At 42.8% G+C, this 23688-nt stretch overlaps 1 protein-coding gene across 3 annotated transcripts in view; it reads right to left on the reverse strand.

The window, feature by feature from the left end:
* Positions 1-23688, reverse strand: part of crtc3 (CREB regulated transcription coactivator 3) — an 86175-nt gene that overhangs the window by 58993 nt on the left and 3494 nt on the right. For all 3 annotated transcript variants that reach the window (XM_072552869.1, XM_072552870.1, XM_072552868.1), the window contains exon 2: positions 3288-3398. In XM_072552869.1, the coding sequence (XP_072408970.1) occupies positions 3288-3398 (111 nt within the window). The remainder of the gene's footprint in view (positions 1-3287; positions 3399-23688) is intronic.

Genomic DNA, 23688 nt, shown 5'->3' on the forward strand with positions numbered 1-23688 from the left:
ACAAGCCATTACATCTCACTGAGGCTTCAAGGAATGAATGTAGGTCGATAAAACCTGAATGCTGCCATGTTTTTCACATATACATCAAACAAGTACAGATGGTCTTGATTTATTAACCAGTCTTCCTTGAAACACCAACTGATTATAGGGTACAGATATGCACTGCTGCTGGATTCACTAATATGTGGGAATGATTACCACACAGTAATCTAATCAGGGAGGTGATGTCAATCCACTAGAGGCAAGTTCAATTAGTTCATACCTGTCAACTGATCCACAAGATGAGATCGCAATCTCAAAATGACTCAGTTATTAATATAAACAGGATCATTAAAACATTTATTCAGCAGTTCTGCAGTGTTTATGTTGTGAATTATGTCTACATCAAGGCAAGTGTTGTTAAAGCCAAGAAATGAAACACCACATTAAACACTCCCTGGACAGGTACATAGTAGCTACATGCATAGTAAAGTACCCTCTACAATTTTAGGCTAAAAGTAAAGCTTCCTCTACTGTCTCTGACAAACACTTCCAGGATAGGTACAGGCTGGGGTCAGATATAGAGTCAAGCTCCTTCTACACTGCGACCATCAAATACTCCTAGGACAGGTACAGCACGGAGTTAGATATAGAAAAGTAAAGCTCTCTTGACACTGCCTCCATCAAACACTCCTAGAACGACAAATGAAGTCTGGAGAATGCAGAGAAATAAACTCTGATGCTTTAAAGCCAGTTCACATTACAGGAGAGGTTGTCTGAGAGGTTTTGGGAATATAATGGTGGGATAAAATCTCCAGATCTGACCTAATGTGTCCCAGACCATTATGGGAATTAAAAGAGGAATTTATGAGACCCCTGGTAGAAATATCTGCATCAATTACAAGTATGGGTGAGGTGCTTGATGACTGGATGGTTGCTAATGTTGTACCTTTGTTAAGAAGAGTTGTAAGGAGGAACCAGGGAATGAAAGACCTTTGAGTCTGACTTTGGATGTGGGTAAATTGTTGGTGGTGATTATAAAAGATAGGATTTATGGAAATTTTTGAGAGGCAAACATCGATTGAGGATAGTCAGCATGGTTTTGTGCCAGGAAAATCATGTCTCACTAACTTGATTGAGTTTTTTGAGGAAGTTAATTGATGATGGCAGAGTAGTAGACGCTGTCTATTTGGATTTTAGTAAAACCTTTGACAAGATTCCATATGGTAAACTAATTAATAAAGTTAGGTCACATGGGATTCAGGGTGAGCTTGCCAATTGGATAAATAATAGACTTAATGGCAGGAGACAGAGAGTAACAGGGTGAAGGGTTGCTTTTCAGACTGGAGGCCTGTGACCAGCGGTATTCCATAGAGATCCGTTCTGGGTTCTCTTTTATTTGTCATTTATATAAACAATTTGGATGGGAATATGGAAGGGATGGTTAGTAAGTTTGTGGACGACACCAAAGTTGGTGGCACAGTAGACAGTGAAGAAGGTTTTCTAAGAATAGAGAGGGATTTTGATCAAATGGGTCAATGGGCTGAAAAATGGCAGATTGAGTTCAATTTGGATAAATGAGAGGTATTGCATTTTGATACAACAACCAAGGGTCGTGCTTATACAACTAAAGGTAGGGCCTCGGGCAGTGTTAGAGAACAGAGGGACTTAGGGGTGCAGGAACATATTTCTTTCAGGTTTGCATCACTTATAGACAGGATGGTTAAAAAGGTGTTTGGTACACTTGCCTTCATTGCGCAGTCCATTGAGCATAGGAATTGGGAAGTGATATTGTTGCACAGACACTGCTGAGGCATCTTCTGGAATACTGTGTCCAGTTCTGGTCGCCCAGTTATAGGCAAGATATTATTAAGCTGGAGAGGTTTACCAGGATGTTGCCAGGTATAGAAGGATTGAGTTTTAGAGAAAGGCTGGACAGGCTGGGACTTTTTTCACTGGAGCATAGGAGGTTGACAGGTGATCTATTGGAAGTTTATAAAATAATGAGAAGTATGGATAGAGTTAATAGTAGTTGTCTTTCTCCTAGGATGGGGGATTTCAAGGCCTGGGGCGGGGGGGGGTGGGGGGTACATTTTTAAAGTGAGAGGAGAGAGATTTAAAAATGACACAAGAGACAAAATTTTTACAAAGAGGGTGGTTTGCGTGTGGAATGAGCTTCCTGAGAAAGTGGTGAATGCAGGTACAATTACAATGTGTAGGAGACATTTGGATAGATACATGAACAGGAAAGGTTTGGAGGGATATGGGCCAGGAGCTGGCAGGTGGGATGAGTTTAGTTTGGGATTAGTGTCAGCATGGACTGGTTGGACCGAAAGGTCTGTTTCCGTGCTGTATGACTATGACTCTATGGCAGGGACAGCATGGGGTTAGTTACAGAGTAAAGCTCCCTTTGCACTGTCGCTATCAAACACTCCTAGGACTGGAACAGCACGGGGTTAGATACAGAGTAAAGCTCACCTGACGCTTTTAAAGTAAAATAAATGGAAAGTAAATCATTCTTTATACTGAACCCATCAAATACTCCCAGGACAGATACAGCATTTTAGAAACAGAGTTAAGTTTCCTCTTTTCCAATAATATGCCTCAGATCTACCATCAGATAATTTCCTTTTTGCACTTGCTTCATTATTTTGCATTTCCCACATTAGCTATGTTCCGGTTTTTGAAGATCTGCACCCAGATTCAGGACAACAGTAGGAAAATAAACTGTAGGCAAGATGCTGGCCATCTGATGAAACCACATTTTCAGAAGAAACCAAATGAAAATTAAAAGGAATATATGGAAACAAAATTCCCATTAACTACAATCACCAGATACTTCGTTGGAAAAATTTTCAGCAAGAAAATCCTTTCTCCAACGTATAACAGCACAGCTCCCACGTGAAAGATATACAATCACTGTTAGATGGAAAATGAAAAATGTTTCCCAGGAGAAACACTGAGTCAGAGGGAGTGAATGGAGGGTGGGGGAGAAGAGAGAGACTGAGAGAGAGAGAGACACAGAGAGAGAGAGAGAGAGAGAGAGAGAGAGAGAGAGAGAGAGAGACAGACAGACAGACAGACAGGAGACAAAGAGAGAGAGAGGGATGGGGCAGAGAGGTGGTGGGAAAGAAGGTGACAAAGAGAAGTGGAGACAGAGCAAGAGACAGACAGAAAGAAAAACAGCCTTTCTTGCTTATGATTAAGTGAGAGAGGGAGAAAGGGGACAGAATACTAGTGACAGTCAGAGCTGGTGACAGAAAGTCTGGGCTGGATGCAGTTCAACGGTTGGACCCGAGTGATGTTACCTCCAAGTCGTTTGTATTGTTCCCAATCTGGTTGACATTGGGCAATGATCCTCCATAATACTGTGCCCGGGTCTGTGCTAAACGTAAGTGGTGTAGTTTGTGAAACTGTACCTAGGAGTAATTAGAAAATGGAATCAGTTTATAGTTGCTTAAACATGTCAATCATAATTAAGTTGGGGGCAGATATTTGGCAAATATAATTCTACAGAAGATATAGCACAGAAACAGTCCATTCAGCCTAACATGTTTATGTTAGGGTTAATGCTCTATTTGCGTCTCTTCCCATCTTTTTCATCTACCAGTACAACCCTCTGTATCTTCCTTCATCTTGTGCATCTGGCTTCATTTTAAATGCATCTATAATGCAGAGACAGAATTTTCTAGCCTTTCACAAGTCTGAAACTAGTCAAATCAACCAACACAAGTTATGTGTAAAAAGAACCAGATTGTCTGCACTTCAAGCACCAGGGAACACGTGTGTCCTAGTTTGGATGTGCGAGAGGAAATATTAAAAAGAAAGATGGATTGCCATAACACAGCAATTCCCATGACCACCACAAATACTTTACAATCAATTAAATACTTTCTGAAGTGTAGTCACAGCTGTAATGCTGAAAAAATGGAAGCTGATTTGTACACAGCAAACCCCCACAAACAGCAACATGATGATGTCTAGACCATTCATTCGTTTTTGTTTGATATTGATTGAGAGATAAATACTGGCCAAGTTTATGGGGATAACTCCATTGCCATACTTCAGAACAGTGGAACGTTTACATCAGCTTGAGCAGGTCGATGGGCCTCAGTTCAACACCTTAACTGAAAGATGGCACCCTGACAGTGCAGCACTCCCTTAACAGCTTTGTCCCTTCTTCACCTACAAAAAACAAACCTGCTCGTTGGACAGCTCACAACTCTCCACGCAGCCAGGAAGGAAATTTTGGAACGCTCAGAAAGACCGTTGTTGCATTTCCACAAAATCAATTGGCCAGGGTAGCCTAAAATCGGTCATAGGGAAGTTGCTATAATCTATTATTCAGGAGGTTATAGGAGACCTGTTAGAAAATCAAACTATCAGAAAGAGTCAACATAGCTCTCTAAAAGGAAAATCCTGCTTGACTAATTTATTAGAGGATCTTTGAGGAGGGATCAAGCAAGGTGAATAAAAAGAATCTTGCGGATATGGAGTACACATGCTAACGAAACACAAGGATTACTGCACAAGACAAGAGCACAAGGTGTAGGGCTAACATATTAGAAGGGACAAAGGATCGGTTAGTTAACAGGAATCAAAGAGTCAAGATAACACAGTTTTTTGGGCTGGCAATTTATAATAAATATAGTACAATGTATATCAAAGAGTTTGATTAATGTATGCTTGCTAAATTTGTCCATGATAGATAGATAGAAAAGCAAGTTATGTAAAATAGATCCAGGCAGGTTAGGTCAGTGGGTTGAAAAAAACTAGGCAGTTAGGAGTATAATTTGGGAAATATGAACTTGTTCATTTTGAAAGGAAGAATAGAGATACATTATTTCATTAAGATGACAAGACTCAGTGGTAAGGTGGGACCTGAGTGACCCGACACATAAATCATAAAAGGTTACTATCCAGACACAGCAAGCAATTAGAAAAGCAGATGGAATGTTGGCTTTTATTGGAAGGGAAATGGAATATAAAAGTCAGGAAGTTTTACTGTAGCTGCACAGTGCCATGGGGATTCCACACCTGGGGCGGTGTGTAAAAGTTTGGTCTCCTTATTTGAAAATGACACCATTGCATGATAAACAGGCCAGAGAACTGAAATCATTCCTGGGATGAAGGATTTTACTTTTGCAGAAAGGCTGAACAGGTTGGGCCTATTCCCTTTCGAGTTTAGAAAATTGACATGTGATCTTATTTAAACATACAAGATCCTTCAGGGCTTAAGGTGGATATTGGCAGGATGCTTCCTCGTGTGGGGAGACAAGAACCAAGGAACACAATTTATGAAGAAGAGGTTCCCCTCTTAAGACGGAGGGAAGAACCTTATTTTCTTTCAGATGCTTGTTAGTTGGTGAATTCCCTTCCCTGTGAAGTAATGGAGGCTGAGTCAGATAGTTTTTGACAGACCAGAGAGGAAAGTGAAGTTGACACTACACCCAGAGCAACAAGGAGTTTATTGAAAGGCAGAGCAGACTCAAAGGGCAGAATGGCCTACTCCTGCTCCTAATTTCTATGCTCCCACATTAACAGGCCCCATTCACTGAACTGTTGTTCTGAGAATCTTGCTCTCCACAAAATGGCTGGCGCGGTTTCGGTAAAGTGCTTTGGTCTGTTCCATTTAGCAGAGAGGTTCAAAGGTGCTGGCCTGAATGCTGGTCTCAAGGGAAAGTGTAATGAAACCAGTCATGTTGCAGTAAGTGGCAGACTGCCCAAATAACCAGCAACCCAGATTTATTATTGCTCAAGACTGTCTGTTCTCCATCAACTGTATGAGTCAAAAAGAGGGAGGAGGAATATTTTGCAATGGTTATCTGCATGGATTCAGTAAATATTGACACAGAACCGGTCAATTTTTTAAAAATGAACTAATTAAACACTTGCTTTGCTTTATTTTCCAAATGCTATAATGTTATATGTATGGCAACCAAACCTCACAAAAAGTTACTGTGAATTATTACAAAACTGATCAAACTGAGTCGAGAAACACTGGTCTTCCTTTACCTGAGAAAACCTTACCTTTGGCTCATTAATGCATGGACTCAAACTGGATTGTAACTCCACAGCTTCAGTCACCTTCTTTAAATGGGCATTCTGAGACCACAAAGCTGGAATTAAACAAGCTACTCAAGTGCAGAAAGTATTAAAACCAAACCTGACCCTGTCTTTACCCAACATCCACACACATGTGCTTCTTAGAGGGGAAGGTGAGGGAAATCACTGGAATTCAATCAGGACCGGGATACTGGCTGAATGTTCTTACTCCTGTCATAATTTGGAACACAACTATGAGATTTTGTACAACCATTTTCTGCTGGAATAACAACAGTTTCTTCAATCTCTCCAGATCAACAAAATCCCTCATTTTTGGTACCATCCAGGCAAACCTCCACTGTATTCCCCCCAAGCCCCGAAATCTTTTTGCTTGATATATGCTCCTGAAAAGCACCATGGGATTCTTTATTCCAGTGTAATTACTACAATAAGTAAGTCTTGCAGCTGCTGCTCAGAATTGATCAAAATATTTCAACCAAGAGCTAACCAGTCATTTCAAAGCATCACCTGCTTGGATTTCTCAGCACAATGACTTGTATTATAAAGTAAGGATCCTTGAGTTTATCAGAAACTACAGCCATGTGTCTGGACACCTTCAAAGTTTGTGCATGTGAATCCCTGGGTGTATCTGTCCCTGCAGTCCCTTTGAAGTGATACCATTTAGTTTGCTAGGAAGGAAGTGGCATAGTGGCCATGTTGTTGGATTAGCAATGCAGGGGCAGAGGCTAACGTTCTCAGGATGCAAGTCGAAATCCTACTGCAGTGGCTGGTGGAAGTTAAATGCACTAAACAGAGATGGAATACAAAACTTGTTGGCAATGATGATCATAACGCAAATCATGAATTACTGGGGTGCATTGAGCTGGATAGAAAACTGTCTGGTAGACAGGAAGCAAACAGTCAGAATACACAGGTTTATTTCTGAATGGCAGGCAGTTACTAGTGGGGAACCGCAGGGATTAGTGCTTGGATTCCGAGCCAGTCACAATATATATGAATGATTTAGATGAGGGAATTAAATATAATATCACCAAATTTGAAGATGACACAAAGCTGGCTGGGAGGGTGAGTTGTGAGGAGGATGCAGACATGCGTCAGTGTGATTTGGACAACTTGTTTGAATCAGCAAATGTTAACAGATCTGGATAAATGTGAGGTTATCCATGTTGGTAGCAAAAACAGGAGGGCAGGTTATCCTGGCTGTAAATTGAGAGTGGAATGCACAGCGAGACCTGGGTGTTCTTGTACACCAACTGCTAAATGTAAGCTTGTAGGTGGAACAGGCAGTCAAGCAGGCAAACTGCATGTTGGTCTTCATAGTGAGATGATTCAAGTAGGGAAAAAACAATGCCTTCCTGCAATGCCTCTTTGGAGAGACCACATCTGGAATATTGTGCGCGTTTGGTCTCTTTATTGAAGGAAGAATGTTCTTGTTACAGAGGGACTGAATCCTGGGATGGTGGGACTGATATCTGAGGAGAAATTAAATCAGTTAGGCTGACGTTTACTGGGGTTCAGTGGAATGAGGGTGGAATCTCACAGAAACCAATAAAATTCTAACAGGACCAGACAGTATAGATACAGGAAGGATGTTTCTGATGGATAAACAGAAAATAAGCAGGGACCAGATGTCTAAGGATACAAGGTAGAACATGTAGGAAGGGTGAGAGCAGTAACAAATTAAAAATTCTATATATGAATGCACGAAGCATTAGACACAAGGTGGATGAGCTTGAGGCTCTTTTGGAAATTGGCAGATACGATATTGTGGGGATAACTGAGACGTGGCTTCATGGGGACAGGGCCTGGGAAATGAATATTCAAGGCTACATGTGTTATCGTAAGGATAGACTGACGGGCAGAGGGGGTGGGGTGGCCTTGTTGGTAAGGGAGGATATTCAGTCCCTTGCGCGGGCGGACCTAGAGTCAGGGGATGTAGAGTCAGTGTGGATAGAGCTTCGAAACACTAAGGGTAAAAAGACCCTCATGGGAGTCATCTACAGGCCCCCAAACAGTAGTCTGGATGTTGGAGGTAAGTTGAATCAGGAGCTGAAATTGGCTTGTCGCAAAGATGTTACTACAGTTGTTATGGGGGATTTTAACATGCAGGTAGACTGGGAGAATCAGGATGGTATCGGGCCTCAAGAAAGAGACTTTGTGGAGTGCCTCAGAGATGGATTTTTAGTGCAGCTGGTGCTGGAGCCGACCAGGGATAAGGCGATTCTGGATCTGGTATTGTGTAACGAACCAGAATTGGTCAGTGACCTCGAAGTGAAGGAGCCGTTGGGAAGTAGTGACCATAATACAATAAGCTTCAATCTGCAATTTGAGAGGGAGTGGGTACAATCTGAAGTGACAATATTCCAGTTGAATAAAGGGAAATATGGAGCTATGAGGGAGCAACTGGCCAAAGTTCAATGGTATAATACCTTAACAGGGAAGACCGTGGAGGAACAATGGCAGATATTTCTGTGTATAATGCAGAAGATGCAGGATCAGTTCATTCCTAAAAGGAAGAAAGATCCCAGGAGGAGACATGGGCGGCCGTGGCTGACAAGGGAAGTAAAGAAGCATATAAGGTTAAAAGAGAAAAAGTATAACTTAGCGAAGATAAGCGGGAAAACGGAGGACTGGGAAGCTTTTAAAGAACAACAGAGGATTAGTAAGAAGGAAATACGCAGAGAAAAAATGAGGTACGAAGGTAAACTGGCCAAGAATATAAAGGAGGATAGTAAAAGCTTTTTTAGGTATGTCCAAGGCAAAAAAATGGTTAGGACAAAAATTGGGCCCTTGAAGACAGAAGCAGGGGAATATATTACTGGGAACGAAGAAATGGCAGAGGAATTAAATGAGTACTTCAGATCTGTGTTCACTGGGGAAGACACAAGCAATCTCCCTGAGGTAACAGTGGCTGAAGGACCTGAACTTAAGGGAATTTCTATTTGCCAGGATTTGGTGTTGGAGAGACTGTTAGGTCTGAAGGTTGATAAGTCTCCGGGACCTGATGGCCTGCATCCCAGGGTACTGAAGGAGGTGGCTCGGGAAATCGTGGATGCGCTGGTGATTATTTTCCAGAGTTCAATAGAATCGGGGTTGGTTCCTGAGGATTGGAGGGCGGCTAATGTTGTGCCACTTTTTAAGAAGGGTGGGCGGGAGAAAGCAGGAAATTATAGACCAGTTAGTCTGACCTCAGTGGTGGGAAAGATGCTGGAGTCTATTATAAAGGATGAAATTACGGCACATCTGGATAATAGTAACAGGATAGGACAGAGTCAGCATGGATTTATGAAGGGGAAATCATGCTTGACTAATCTTCTTGAATTTTTTGAGGATGTAACTCGGAAGATGGACGAGGGAGATCCAGTGGATGTAGTGTACCTGGACTTTCAGAAAGCTTTTGATAAAGTCCCACACAAGAGGTTAGTGAGTAAAATTAGGGCGCACGGGATTGGGGGCAAAGTACTAGATTGGATAGAGAATTGGTTGGCTAATAGGAAACAAAGGGTAGTGATTAACGGCTCCATTTCGAAATGGCAGGCAGTGACCAGTGGGGTACCGCAGGGATCCGTGCTGGGACCGCAGCTTTTTACAATATATGTAAATGATATAGAAGATGGTATCAGCAATAACATTAGCAAATTTGCTGATGACACAAAGCTAGGTGGTAGGGTAAAATGTGATGAGGATGTTAGGGGATTACAGGGTGACCTGGACAAGTTAGGTGAGTGGGCAGATGCATGGCAGATGCAGTTTAATGTGGATAAATGTCTGGTTATCCACTTTGGTGGCAAGAACAGGAAGGCAGATTACTACCTCAATGGTATCAAATTAGGTAAAGGGGCTGTTCAGAGAGATCTGGGTGTTCTTGTCCACCAGTCAATGAAGGCAAGCATGCAGGTACAGCAGGTCGTGAAGAAGGCTAATAGCATGCTGGCCTTCATAACAAGAGGGATTGAGTATAGAAGCAAAGAGGTGCTTCTGCAGCTGTACAGGGCCCTGGTGAGACCACACCTGGAGTACTGTGTACAGTTCTGGTCTCCAAATTTGAGGAAAGACATTCTGGCTATTGAGGGAGTGCAGCGTAGGTTCACGAGGTCAATTCCTGGAATGGCAGGATTGCCTTACACGGAAAGACTGAAGCGACTGGGCTTGTATACCCTTGAGTTTAGAAGACTGAGAGGGGATCTGATTGAAACGTATAGGCTTATGAAAGGATTGGACACTCTGGCAGGAGGGAACATATTTCCGTTGATGGGGGAGTGCCGAACCAGAGGACACAACTTAAAAATACGGGGTAGACCATTTAGGACAGAGATGAGGAGAAACTACTTCACCCAGAGAGTGGTGGCTGTGTGGAATGCTCTGCCCCAGAGGGCAGTGGAGGCCCAGTCTCTGGATTCTTTTAAGAAAGAATTGGATAGAGCTCTTAAAGATAGTGGAGTCAAGGGGTACGGAGATAAGGCTGGAACAGGATACTAATTAGGAATGATCAGCCATGATCATATTGAATGGCGGTGCAGGCTCGAAGGGCAGAATGGCCTACTCCTGCATCTATTGTCTATTGTCTATTGTCTATTGAGATGAAGAGATGTTTCTTCACCCAAAAAGTGGTGAGCCTGTGGATTTCACTGCTGAAGAAAGCAGTCAAGGCCAAAATACTGTATGATTTCAAGAAGGAGTTAGATATAGCACTTGGACTAAAGGGATCAAAAAGCATGGGTAAAGCAAGAACAGGTTATTGAGATGGATGATTAGTTGTGATTATAATGAGTGGTGGAACAAGCTCCAATAGACTGCGCCTATTTTCCATGTTTCTACTCCCTCTTCACATCTTTACTTCAAAATGCACTACTTTCAGCTTTCCACATACAATTTAATCCACCAGCTCACTTTCCATTCACTCACCAATCAGTATCCTCCTAAGTCTGTATAACTCATCCTCAGTTTTCTACCTTTACTGGTTTAATATAATCTCTAAACCGTGGCAATTTTCCCCCTACAGATAAACCAAGAACTTTTTTCTAAAATCAAAAAACACTGATATGCTATGTAATCTAGATATTTGCAATCACAGTCCAGAAAAAAATTCAATCTCACAATGGACACACAGGAGGCAAACTTGCTAACATAAAGATGCTGTTTTGTGTTCACGTATTTGTTTGTGTCTGACAATTCTTCACAGGTGCAGGTAAAAGCAGAAGCCAAACCTGATCGCGTGAAAAGATTGAACAAATTAAAATGGAGACAGGTGTTTTTGTTTTGATGTGGGGTATGACCTTTCGCACACTGGTAACCTGCTAAAGACATTTTGCCTTTGAGCTCATCACGTTGGGGGAGCCCTCCCTTTTCTCAGTTACTCACTGCCATTCGGACATGTCGCCTAACATTCTGAAAACAATAAATTACTTCAATGGATCAGAACGTAAAGGAAAAATTACTTGAGGTTTGGTGCAGCCCTGTGTTCATGTCTCACCAGTCAATATATTGTAAGTGAAGTCACCCCCGCAGGGCTGCTGCACTGTCAGAGAGGTTTCCCTGGGCCTGTTAGCCCACCTCCCACCCCACCACAGGCCTGTCACTGCTGCCATCTGAAGTACGTTCCATCAAGCCCTTGTTTCGCCAGCTTCCTAAACAATAGGGCTGTCACTGATTCAGAGTCTCAGACTGCCTCACTTGCATGTTTCTGGGTCTTCATACATAATTAAGAATTGCATGGCATGATTTTTTATTCATTAGATTACAAAGGTCTAACTAGGCATTCCTGGATGTGGCTCAGTAGGGGAACTCTTGCATCACAGCAAGGTTCCACACCCTGCGTCACGGCTGGAGCAGAAAATCAACTTCGAACCCATGCTTTTGCAAAGAAGCTCAGGAGAGACACTGTGGTTTTTGGTGAGGCTCATTTTGAGCTCAGTGAAGCAGGACTCTGCTCTGTAGTTGTCCCAAGAGTGCACACTGAGACAAATATCAACTGCACCTGAAGGATCATCAACTTTTCTTGGTTAAGAAAAAGAAGGAAGCATATATCAGGTATAGACAAAATAGATCAAATGAATCCGGAGAAGAATATAAAGGCAGTAAGAGTATACTTAAGAGGGAAATCAGGAGGGCAAAAAGGGGACATGAGATAGCTTTGGCAAATACGATTAAGGACATTAGGGACAAAAGGGAACTAGGGAGAGGATAGGGCCCCTCAAAGATCAGCAAGCCGGCCTTTGTGTGGAGCCACAGGAGATGGAGGAAATACTAAACGAGTATTTTGCATCAGTATTTACTGTGGAAAAGGACATGGGAGGTATAGAATGTAGGGAAATAGATTGTGACATCTTGAAAAATGTCCATATTAGAGAGGAAGAAGTGCTGGATGCCTTGAAACACATAAAAGTGGCTAAATCCCCAGGACCTGATCAGGTGTACCCGAGAACTCTGTGGGAAGCTATGGAAGTGATTGTTGGCCCTCTTGCTGAGATATTTGTATCTTCGATAGTCACAGGTGAGGTGCCGGAAGACTGGAGGTTGGCAAATGTGGTGCCACTGATTAAGAAGGGTGGTAAGGACAAACCAGGGAACTATAGACCAGTGAGCCTGACCTCGGTGGTGGGCAAGTTGTTGGAGGAAATGCTGAGGGACAGGATTTATATGTATTTGGAAAGGCAAGGACTGATTAAGGATAGTCAACATGAATTTGTGCGTGAGAAATCATGTCTCACAAACTTGATTGAGTGTTTTGAAGAAGTAACAAAGAGGATTGATGAGGGCAGAGTGGTAGATGTGATCTATATGGACTTCAGTAAGGCGTTCGACAAGGTTCACCATGAGAGACTGGCGAGCAAGGTTAGATCTCATGGAATACAGGGAGAACTAGCCATTTGGATACAGAACTGGCTCAAAAGGAGAAGACAGAGAGTGGTGGTGGAGGGTTGTTTTTCAGACTGGAGGCCTGTGACCAGTGGAGTGCCACAAGGATTGGTGCTGGGTCCTCTACTTTTTATCATGTATATAAATGATTTGGATGTGAGTATAAGAGATATAATTAGTAAGTTTGCAGATGACACCAAAATTGGAAATGTAGTGGACAGTGAAGAGGGTTACCTCAGATTACAAGAGGATCTAGACCAGATGGGCCAATGGACTGAGAAGTGGCAGATGGAGTTTAATTTAGATAAATGCGAGGTGCTGCATTTTGGGAAAGCAAATCTTAGCAGGATGTATACACTTAATGATAAGGTCCTAGGGAGTGTTGCTGAACAAAGAGTCCTTGGAGTGCAGGTTCATAGCTCCTTGAAAGTGGAGTTGCAGGTAGTGAAGAAGGTGGTGGGTATGCTTTCCTTTATTGGTCAGAGTATTGAGTACAGGAATTGGGAGGTCATGTTGCGGCTGTACAGGACATTGGTTAGGCCACTGTTGGAATATTGTGTGCAATTCTGGTCTCCTTCCTATCGGAAAGATGTTGCGAAACTTGAAAGGGTTCAGAAAAGATTTTCAAGGATGTTGCCAGGGTTGGAGGATCTGAGCTACAGGGAGAGACTGAACAGGCTGGGGCTGTTTTCCCTGGAGTGTCAGAAGCTAAGGGTTGATCTTATAGAGGTTTATAAAATCATGAGGGGAATGGATAGGGTAAATAGATAAAGTCTTTTCTCTGGTGTGGGGGAGTCCAGAACCAGAGAACATAGGGTGAGAGGGGAAAGATATAAAAGAGACCTAAGGGGCAACGGTTTCACGCAGAGGGTGGTACGTTTATGGAATGAGCTGCCAGAGGTAGTGGTGGAGGCTGGTACAATTGCAACATTTAAAAGGCATCTGGATAGATACATAAATAGGAAGGGTTTGGAGGGATATGGGCCAGGTGCTGGCAGGTGGGACTAGATTGAGTTGGGATATCTGGTCGACATGGACGGGTTGGACTGAAGGGTCTGTTTCCATGATGTACATGTCTACAACTTGGTGATTGGCCCCCTTTGATCTGCCTGAAGCTCACTAGTTTTGCAGAGCAAAGAGTTGTCCTCAGAATAGGACATTCCAAAGTTCCAGGACTACAATCCTGAGGATTGAGACAGCTGCTGAAGAGGCATAATGAGCAAAAGTTACTCAGATCCCATCAGACATGGTATCCCAAGGAGCTCGAAAACAGTACCTGCTGACAATGAACCCATTCTAAAGAACATGCATTGTGAAAATCAAGAGTATTCAAAATATACTGAGGTATCTCAGAGTGAAATGAGGTATAACAGAGAAATGTTTATTCAGTTCTGGGAATTCCAATTTAAAATCTTTTGCTCTTGGGTTATATACAGGAAGTGGGACATTCAGTATCCATTACATTTGCAATGTATGAGTGGATCATGACGTAGGTTGTATCCAGCATGAGTTAAATTCTACTGCAAATTTTTAAGTTGAAAAATTTTACAATATAACTTTATTTCACAAATTGTTTGAATTTAAAAAAATGTATTTTGGAAACAAAAACTCTGACATTCCAATGACGTACTGAGGGAATGCAGCACTAACAGGAGTGCCTACTTTTTGATCACACATTAAATCGGAGCTGACTTCTGGCACCTTTCCCGAACACCACAAGTGCAAACCCTGTGCCCACACCTCCCCCCTCACCTCTGTCCAAGGCCCTAAAGAATCTTTCCACATCCTACAGAAATGTACCCGTACGTTTATGCTATCTATTGTATCGTTGCACTCGATGTGGTTTCTTGTACACCGGGGAAGACAGGATGTCCCCTTGAGGATCCTTTCAGAGAACATCTCTGAGACACCTGCACCCAACCCCACCGTGGCCAAACACTTCAACTCTCCCTCCCCCTCCACCAAAGGACATGCAGGTCCTGGGCCTCCTCCATCGCCAAATCCTTACCACCCGAGGCCTGGAATAAGAACACCTCATCTTCTGCCATGGGACCCTGCAACCGCACAGGATTAATGTGGATTTCACCAGTTCCTTCATTTCCCCTCCCCCCAACTTATCTCAATCCCAAACCTCCAACTCAGCACCGCCCCCTTGACCTTCTTCCTTCTTTCCCACCCATCCGCACCACCCTCCACTCCGACCTATGACTTCCACCCACACTTTCACCTACCTATCACATTCCCAGCTACGTTCCCCCCCAGCCCCCCAGTCTGCTCCCATTTATCTCTCAGCCTCCTTGGCCCACAAGCCTCATTCCTGATGAAGGGTTTATGCCCAAAACATCGATTCTCCTGCTCCTCGGATGCTGCCTGACCTGCTGTGTTTTTCCAGCACCACATTCTCAACTCTGACTCCTCTCTAGGCCAATACGTATCCAATGATCAACATTAGTAAAACAGATTACATAGTCATGATCTCATTGTTACTTGTCTTCTTGTGTACAAATTGAATGCTGCATTTGCTGCATAAAATAATGACTTCATATTAGAAAGAGCAGAACTGGCCACATAGCACTTTTGAATAAGTCAAAGTTGTGAAAAGTGGTGTATAAAGAATTTTCTGTTGCTTTCTAAATGAAAAGCATGGTAATCAACAATAGAATACAATAAATTGCAGCAATTTTTGCTTAATGAAAACAAAAGTTGAATATACTAGAGATCTTTCAGGAAAAAGTTAAGTATATATTCAAAGGTCTGGAAGGAGCCAGTTTTTAGATTAGATTAGATTACTTACAGTGTGGAAACAGGCCCTTCGGCCCAACAAGTCCACATCGACCCTCCGAACAGCAACCCACTCAGACCCATTCCCTACATTTACCCCTTCACCTAACACTACGGGCAGTTTAACAATAGACTATAGGTGCAGGAATAGGCCATTCTGCTCTTCGAGCCAGCACCACCATGCAATATGATTATGGCTGATCATCCTTAATCAGTGTCCTATTCCTGCCTTATCTCCATAACCCTTGACTCCACTATCTTTGAGAGCTCTATCTACCTCTTTCTTAAATGAATCCAGAGACTGGGCCTCCACTGCCCTCTGGGGCAGAGCATTCCACACAGCCACCACTCTCTGGATGAAGAAGTTTCTCCTCATCTCTGTCCTAAATAGTCTACCCCGTATTTTTAAGCTGTGTCCTCTGGTTCGGCACTCACCCATCAGCGGAAACATGTTTCCTGCCGCCAGAGTGTCCAATCCTTTAATAATCTTATATGTCTCAATCAGATCCCCTCTCAGCCTTCTAAACTCAAGGGTATACGAGCCCAGTCGCTCCAGTCTTTCAGTGTAAGGTACTCCCGCCATTCCAGGAATTGACCTCGTGAACCTACGCTGTACTCCCTCAATAGCCAGAATGTCTTTCCTCAAATTTGGAGATCAGAATTGCACACAGTACTCCAGGTGTGGTCTCACCAGGGCCCTGTACAGCTGCAGAAGAACCTCTTTGCTTCTATACTCAATCCCTCTTGTTATGAAGGCCAGCATGCTATTAGCCTTCTTCACTACCTGCTGTACCTGCATGCTTACCTTCATTGACTGGTGTACAAGAACACCCAGATCTCTTTGTACTGCCCTTTTACCTAAATTGATCTGCCTTCCTGTTCTTGCTACCAAAGTGGATAACCATACATTTATCCACATTAAACTGCATCTGACCACTCACCTAACCTGTCCAGGTCACCCTGTAATCTCCTAACATCCTCCTCACATTTCACCCTGCCACCCAGCTTAGTATCATCAGCCAATTCACCTAACCTGCACGTTTTTGGACTGTGGGAGGAAACCCATGCAGACACGGGGAGAATATGCAAACTCCACACAGACAGTTGCCTGAGGCGGGAATTGAACCTGGGTCTCTGGCACTGTGAGGCAGCAGTGCTAACCACTGTGCCACCCCACTGCTCTCTCCTTAGAGATAGATAACTGGTGGTGGTTGAACTTCAGGGTCACATGCCTCAGGAGGGGAGGGGCAGGAAGGGGAGATGTTTGACGAGAAGAGTCCTTCATGGTAACCTTATGTTGTTGACATAATTCTGTATTGTAACCAACTGTACAGCCAACTGAGCTAACTAACCTCTCCCCCCCTCCCCCACTCCCCACTCCCCACTCCCCACTCCCAGATAAAACACCACTTTAGCTAAATGGAGAAGGACTGTGGAATGCCACAAAAAAAGGATCTTGCCACAAAAAATAGTAAGCATGTACAGCAAGTCATTAAGAAAACTAAATGAATGCTAAATTGTGTCAGAAATTGAACATTAAAGTATGGATGCTACATATCACGCTGTAAGTGCACTGGAGGCAGTTCAGAGGAGACCTTGAATGAGTGGAACCCATGCCAGATATTTAAATTGGTCTTTGCTCTCTCTGGTGTTCAGATTTCCAGCTTGTTGTAACTTTTCTGTCTATTTAACCAGATTTAATAAAAAAAGAGAAAGGTATTTTTGACTCTACCATCAAAGTAAAGTTGAGAGCGATTTTGGAAGAGTTTTGGAAGCAAACAACTGTTAACATAAAACTGCACGGCCAGCTATGAACCCCCCCCCCCACCCCCCACTCTTTGCTGAACAGGAGAAAGTCACCTCGTTTAAGCCGAACAGCATCAGCCTGTTTAAAGGCGGTGTGGATACTGGGGCTGCACAGAAAGAAAAGGAAAGAACCTGTTGTCTGTGTCGATATCAACCGCTGCTGCAGGTGGGAGTGTTAGGGCAGGACCAGGAGAGGTAAAATAATTCAAGGTCCTGATGCCTGTCTAGTGAATGCTGCCTTGTCTGAGTGTGCTGCTGATGTTAGGATCAGAACTGCAATGTTCCCACAGTCAAACAATCTTCAAACATAGGTATATTGCAAAAAGAAAGTCAACTGAGATATTATACCAGACATTACTACCATGCGTGGTTCTATAATTCAGTAAGCCTTTAGCTGAGGTGAGAAAATTTATTTGTGATCCTCCCCAGCTTCAAGTTTTTTTTTAAGGAATTAACCTATATTATTACAAACTAAATGTTGAAACAATGCTTCCATTTCTGATCATGAACTCCAAGTTATTTTACTATTTTATAACAAGCATAGAATTATAGTTACAAGGCTGGTGCAATACCACTCGAAGTGCTGGCGTTTAAAATAAGGCTCATAGTGGGATCCGTTATTTAACTCATCACATTAAACATTTGTTGAGTCAGGTCAATTTAAAGTCAGACTTCCCCTTCACTCCACAAACATGAGTCTTCCATTAACATAACAAGGTGTAAAATAATGTCTTGCTGTTGCAGTACATGCCACACACATGCAAGGTCACTTTCAGCAAACACCACTGGCTTTCATGACTGATATCAGTGTCCCCATCCAACCCAGACAGGTGGACTGAAAGGCTCCTTTGTCCAATGACTGTAAGGGGCCCAAACAAAATGAATTTGGGTGGTAGCATGTTGCACCTCCTGATCAACAAGCAAATGTCTCAGAGGTCAGAGTGTGACCTTTGTGGTTCATGGAATAATATCACAACATGGATAGGAACAGCTGCTGAGCTTATAGAACAGACACTTATCTTGAGACAGTATAAAGTGAGCTTTATTTTGTCCCTAATTGCCTGCTGTCCCTGTTGTGAGAGTGTTTGATGGGGACAGTGCAGAAGTAGTCTTACTTTCAGTTTAAAAGAGTTGAAGGAGCTTGACTCTTTCTATCCTCATGTTGTATCTGTCCTGAGTGGACCTCCATGAAAATAACATTAACCAAACTCTTTAGCTCTGTCTGTCTGTTTCTCTCTCTCGTACAGCATTCTTTTCCAGCATGCCTAGTTCACTCATAGTGCCAATGTGTTTGGGCTAAGGATGTGGCCTTTAATCACTTTCCAAAACCTACATCCAACTTCACCTGTTGTCTCTTCCCCCAACAAAGGTTCCACAACTAATCAGTACACCCCTGCAAAATATTCTGCCATGCTTTGCTGTGCTCAAGTGACTGTTTCCTCTTGACTGTGATCTATTTGATGGTGGGTCCCAAATGTAACGAAGCAGATGTGACCCTGAGTTTCATAACCAAATACAGAGGACAAAAGCACAGAACCCCTTAAATCTAGATGAAACCTTTATCCAGTTCCAGCAGCAGCACTGTGCTTTATTCCAGGCACCATCTTTCCAGAAAGGACTTAAAAGGCCATGGAAATGATACAGAAGAGATTTACGAGAGTAGTTGCAGCGATGAGGGATTAGCGGCATGGAAAAGCTGGGGTTGTTCTCCTGAGTACAGTGGAAGCCAAGAAGAGGTTTGATCGAGGTATTCATAATGGTAGAAGTTTAAACGGAGTAAATGAAGAGTACTTACTTCCAGTATGACGTGTCAGAAACTACAGGATGCAGGTTTGAGATAAGTAGTAAAAGAACCAGAAGTAACACAAGGGAATATTTTTGGTATTGCAATAATCAAGAATGCACTACTTGATAGGGTACTGGAAACCGATCCAATAATAGCCTTCAGAAAGGAACCTGATGGACGGGATGTGGGGAAAGAGTGGAGGTGAGTGGGGCTGGCTGGATTACAAAGGAGCCAGTACAGATTCAAGGATCTGGTGTAATACTGTATATACAAATTGTTGGGATGAAAACGTATGTGTCTGGGTAGTAAGTTTGAAGATGACACGAACACTGGTAGAGTTATGGATAATGAGGAAGGTTATCAAGGATACAGCAGGATATACATCAATTGGAAGGCTGGGCAGAGAAATGGCAGATAGATATTAATCCAGACAAGTGTGAACTGATACATTTTAGGAGATCAAAATGCAAGAGGAAAGTATATAGAAAATGGCATGACCCTTAGGAGCATTAATACAAGTCCATTCATCCCTGACAGTGGCAACGTAAGTGGAAAAGGTGGTAAAGAAGGTGTATGGCATGCTTGCCTTCATCAGCTGGGACAACTTCATAAAGTTGGAGTATAGTGTGTAATTCTGTTTGCCCCATTCCAGGAAGGAAATGGAGGCTTTGGAGAGGGTTACCAGGATGCTGCTGGGATTGGAGTGTATTCACTATAAGGAGATGTTGGACAAACTTGGATTGTTTTCGCTAGAGCATTGGAGGCTGAGGGGGCGACGTGCTAGAAATATCTAAGGTTATGAGACACCTGGACGGGTGGATAATTGGAGCCTTTTTCCCAGGGTGCAAATGGAAAATACAGTAATTTTTTTGTATACAGAGCCTGGATCGCGCTGCTCGGGGAGATGATAGAAACAAATACGATAGCAACTTTAAGAGTATTTAGACTGACACATGAACAGGCAGGAAATAGAGGGATCTGGACCATTTGCAGGTAGATCAATATTAGTTTAGAATGGCATCATGGTCTGCATATACATTGCAGATCGAAGGGCCTGTTCCTGTGCTGCACTGTTGTATTTTTTAATGACCAAATGACCTCTGCCTGTTTTGAATTCTTCTATGATTCTAACAACCCAGATAATACGTAGTATTGTTGCAAACTGCCTTTCTTGAATTATTTTCGTACATCTCAACAGACAGAACTCTCCATCACCAGAAATGAATCCAAGGGTCAATCTAAATACAGTGGAACAGCAAGAAAATTAAAGGAAAAGAGAAAATGCTGGAAAATCTCAGCAGGTCTGGCAGCATCTGTAAGGAGAGAAAAGAGCTGACGTTTCAAGTCTAACTTGGCACTCTTTGACAAAGGATCAGTTAGACTCGAAACGTCAGCCGTTTTCTCTCCCTACAGATGCTGCCATACCTGCTGAGATTTTCCAGCATTTTCTCTTTTGGTTTCAGATTCCAGCATCCGCAGTAACTTGCTTTTATTAAGAAAATGAAAGGCCTCAAAACAATTCTTCATTGCATTGCCAACACTGATATTCTCTATGCTAACAACAGCTTTTACTGCTTTGAGACGAGAACGATGAGAAGCTGAAACACAAACAGCAATTGCTCGAGCAGCTCAGCAAATCTGGCAGCATCTGTGGAGAGAAAGCAGAATTGATGTTTCTGAAGAAGGGTCACCAGACTTGAAACATTAACTCTGCTTTCTCTCCAAAGATGCTGCCAAGCCTGCTGAGTTTCACCAGTGGCTGCTAATTCCTATCAAAAACACAGCTGGAAGTTTCATGCCATGGGGCCACTCTACCAACATGCCATGTCAATGTGGCTCAGTTGTTGCTCCTATGACCTCTGAGTCTCCAAAGTGTGAGGTCCAGCTGCACTCCAGGATCTGAGCATGTAATGCAGGTTGGCACTGCCTCACACAGTACTGCCTGCACTCACTGTGTGGGTCAGATGTTCCCACAGCACTCAAGTGTTCTGGCAAATGTATCTCACAGCCCTACCATGGCCAAAAACAGAAAAACTAACCTGTCACCTCAATGTTGCACGCAGGTAAGAAATAAACCAAAGAAGGACCAAACAAAAATTGCAGTGTAACTGTATTTACCACATTCTGCTATGTCAGTGAACACAAGGAGGCCTTAAGAATTTAAGAGTCTTGCAACTATTGAAACAGTATAGAGAGAGGCAACGCTTCACATGACTACAGGCTTTTTACATAATGATACAGTCGAACATGACAACACAAAGCTACCTACATGTTGGGCCTGTGCTGGTTCAGCTCATTACAAAACCTTGTGAAGTAGTACACAGCAGAAATTTGCTCACGTTTCTGTGGTTGGTTGGAAAGAAATGCATGAAACCCTAAGTGTTCTGAGAAAAGCACTGAATTCATAACTCTTGACAGAGGGTGTAACTGGAGAATTCACCAATCTGAACAAAGCAGATGTCTGACACAAACATGCAAGTCCAGTGAGCCAGTTCCACTCCATTATATGGGAATGCTGAATTTCGAATAAAGTAATTTGGTACACTATTCAATGTTCAGAACAGAATCCCTGTAACCAAGAAAACCAAAGTGATTTTTTTCCAATCCTTTTCTGTGACTCAACAACAACTGGCATTTATGTTGCATCTTCAATCAAGTAAAACATCTCATGGTGCTTCGTAGGATTGATTATTAGACAAAAATATTTAAAATAACTAATGGTCGACACATCAGAACAGGTAACAGGTAACCAGCAACTTGGTGAAAGAACATGCTGAAATGAGAAGAGTTGAAGAGGTTTCTGGAGGGTTCCAGAAGGAGGAAGGCCCATGTCCAGTAAAGGGACAACAAAAACTGGTAAGCAGAAGAGGTCAAGACTGAAAGAATGTAGAGAGTTGGAGGACTTCAGATTATGGTGATGGGAGGGGTAAGGCCCACAGAAGGTTCTGAAAACAAGGATGAGAATTTTAAAAAGAAGCTTTAAATGAACCATATGTCTGAATACAGAGAAAGAGAGAGATGGGTGAAGGATCAACTGACATGTGCAAGTTAGGATAGAGGCAGGAAAGGTTCAGATAAACCCAGGTTTACAGGGGGAGGCTAGCCAGTAGAGTGTTGGCACAGCCACGCTCAAAAGGTGTCATCAGTGAGGTCTTGCCAAGATGCCACATTCACCATCGGTACGGCCCTTTAAAACAAGTTCAAGTGTGTAACTTGTTTTGAAAGACCTGGGTAAGCACTGTATAAACACACAACGTTCCAGCAAAATCCAAACAGTAAGTGCCTAAGTTCAGAACTACGCATCTGGAAGCAGTGAGACTAATAAGCAAAGGGTGTTCAAGGCGAAGCTAACCGGAATTGACAAAAAGGCTTGGTCATCAACATGGAACACAAACGCAGAATAAAACTTTCCTATGACTCATGTTAGAAGGTTCAGAGATTGATACTGTTTCAAACAATAAAATGCAGCACAAATAATTGTCTTCGGAATCCAGACCAAACGCAGCGAGAGTGAAAAGCAGAGGCAATTGCCCTATAGAGACTTCCCCAACCATCCAGTCTGGAAATTCACTGCTTCTATGGTTTTAAAATCAATCATTGTCTCTGAGAATATCCTCAGCCCTATGCAGCAAGTTACAGCTCCGAATTGTTAAGCTGCCACTTCTACAGCACTGTGCTGTCTGCAAATGACAGATGCAATGCCACCTGCAGCCAAATGACACAAAGTCAACGTGGCACAAATGGTGCAGAACTGCCTGAAGAAACTGGGGTGTGAAGATCCCAGAGAGAAGACAATTCTTAAATGTTTAAATTCTCCAGCACTTCCTGTTTTTGTTTTAGATTTCCAGCATTCACAGTATTCTGCTTTTAGTTTTTAAGGTTATTTGATGTCCTACCCTTACAACATAAGCATGCCAAAGGTGCAGACCTTCCTTCACATTGTGGCCCATTGGCAAGTCAGCTCCAAGACCAATGCCATCAATTCAAATATTTCAGCTATTTGGGCCATTAGCTACAGAAAAGTAAGCTCATGTTTCACAGAGGCTAAAGCAGAATGGAGTGGACCCAGGCCAAGCACTCAGAACCGTCTCAACTATGGGATACACATGTGGACAAATTCATTCAACAAGGCAGTGTCTCAAAGCTGGTAATTATCTTCAACTGTTATCCAGATTTGACTAAAAGGATTACATTATAGATAAGTAGATTTCTTCGTGTAACATACAATAAATTGAATTGGCAGGGCTTGAAGTACAAGTTTCTCAGGTGTAGACAGTTGAACCAGATGGTACTGCTGAAATGGTAAAGGTTCACTCAAGCACAAGGGAAAACAAGGTGTAGCCACACTTACAAAGGGACTTAATGCCCTATGAAGGCCTCAAAAAATCTGAGCCTGTCACAAACCGCTGAGA

Source organism: Chiloscyllium punctatum, chromosome 33, assembly GCF_047496795.1.
Source record: "Chiloscyllium punctatum isolate Juve2018m chromosome 33, sChiPun1.3, whole genome shotgun sequence".
Classification (NCBI taxonomy): Eukaryota; Metazoa; Chordata; class Chondrichthyes; order Orectolobiformes; family Hemiscylliidae; genus Chiloscyllium; species Chiloscyllium punctatum.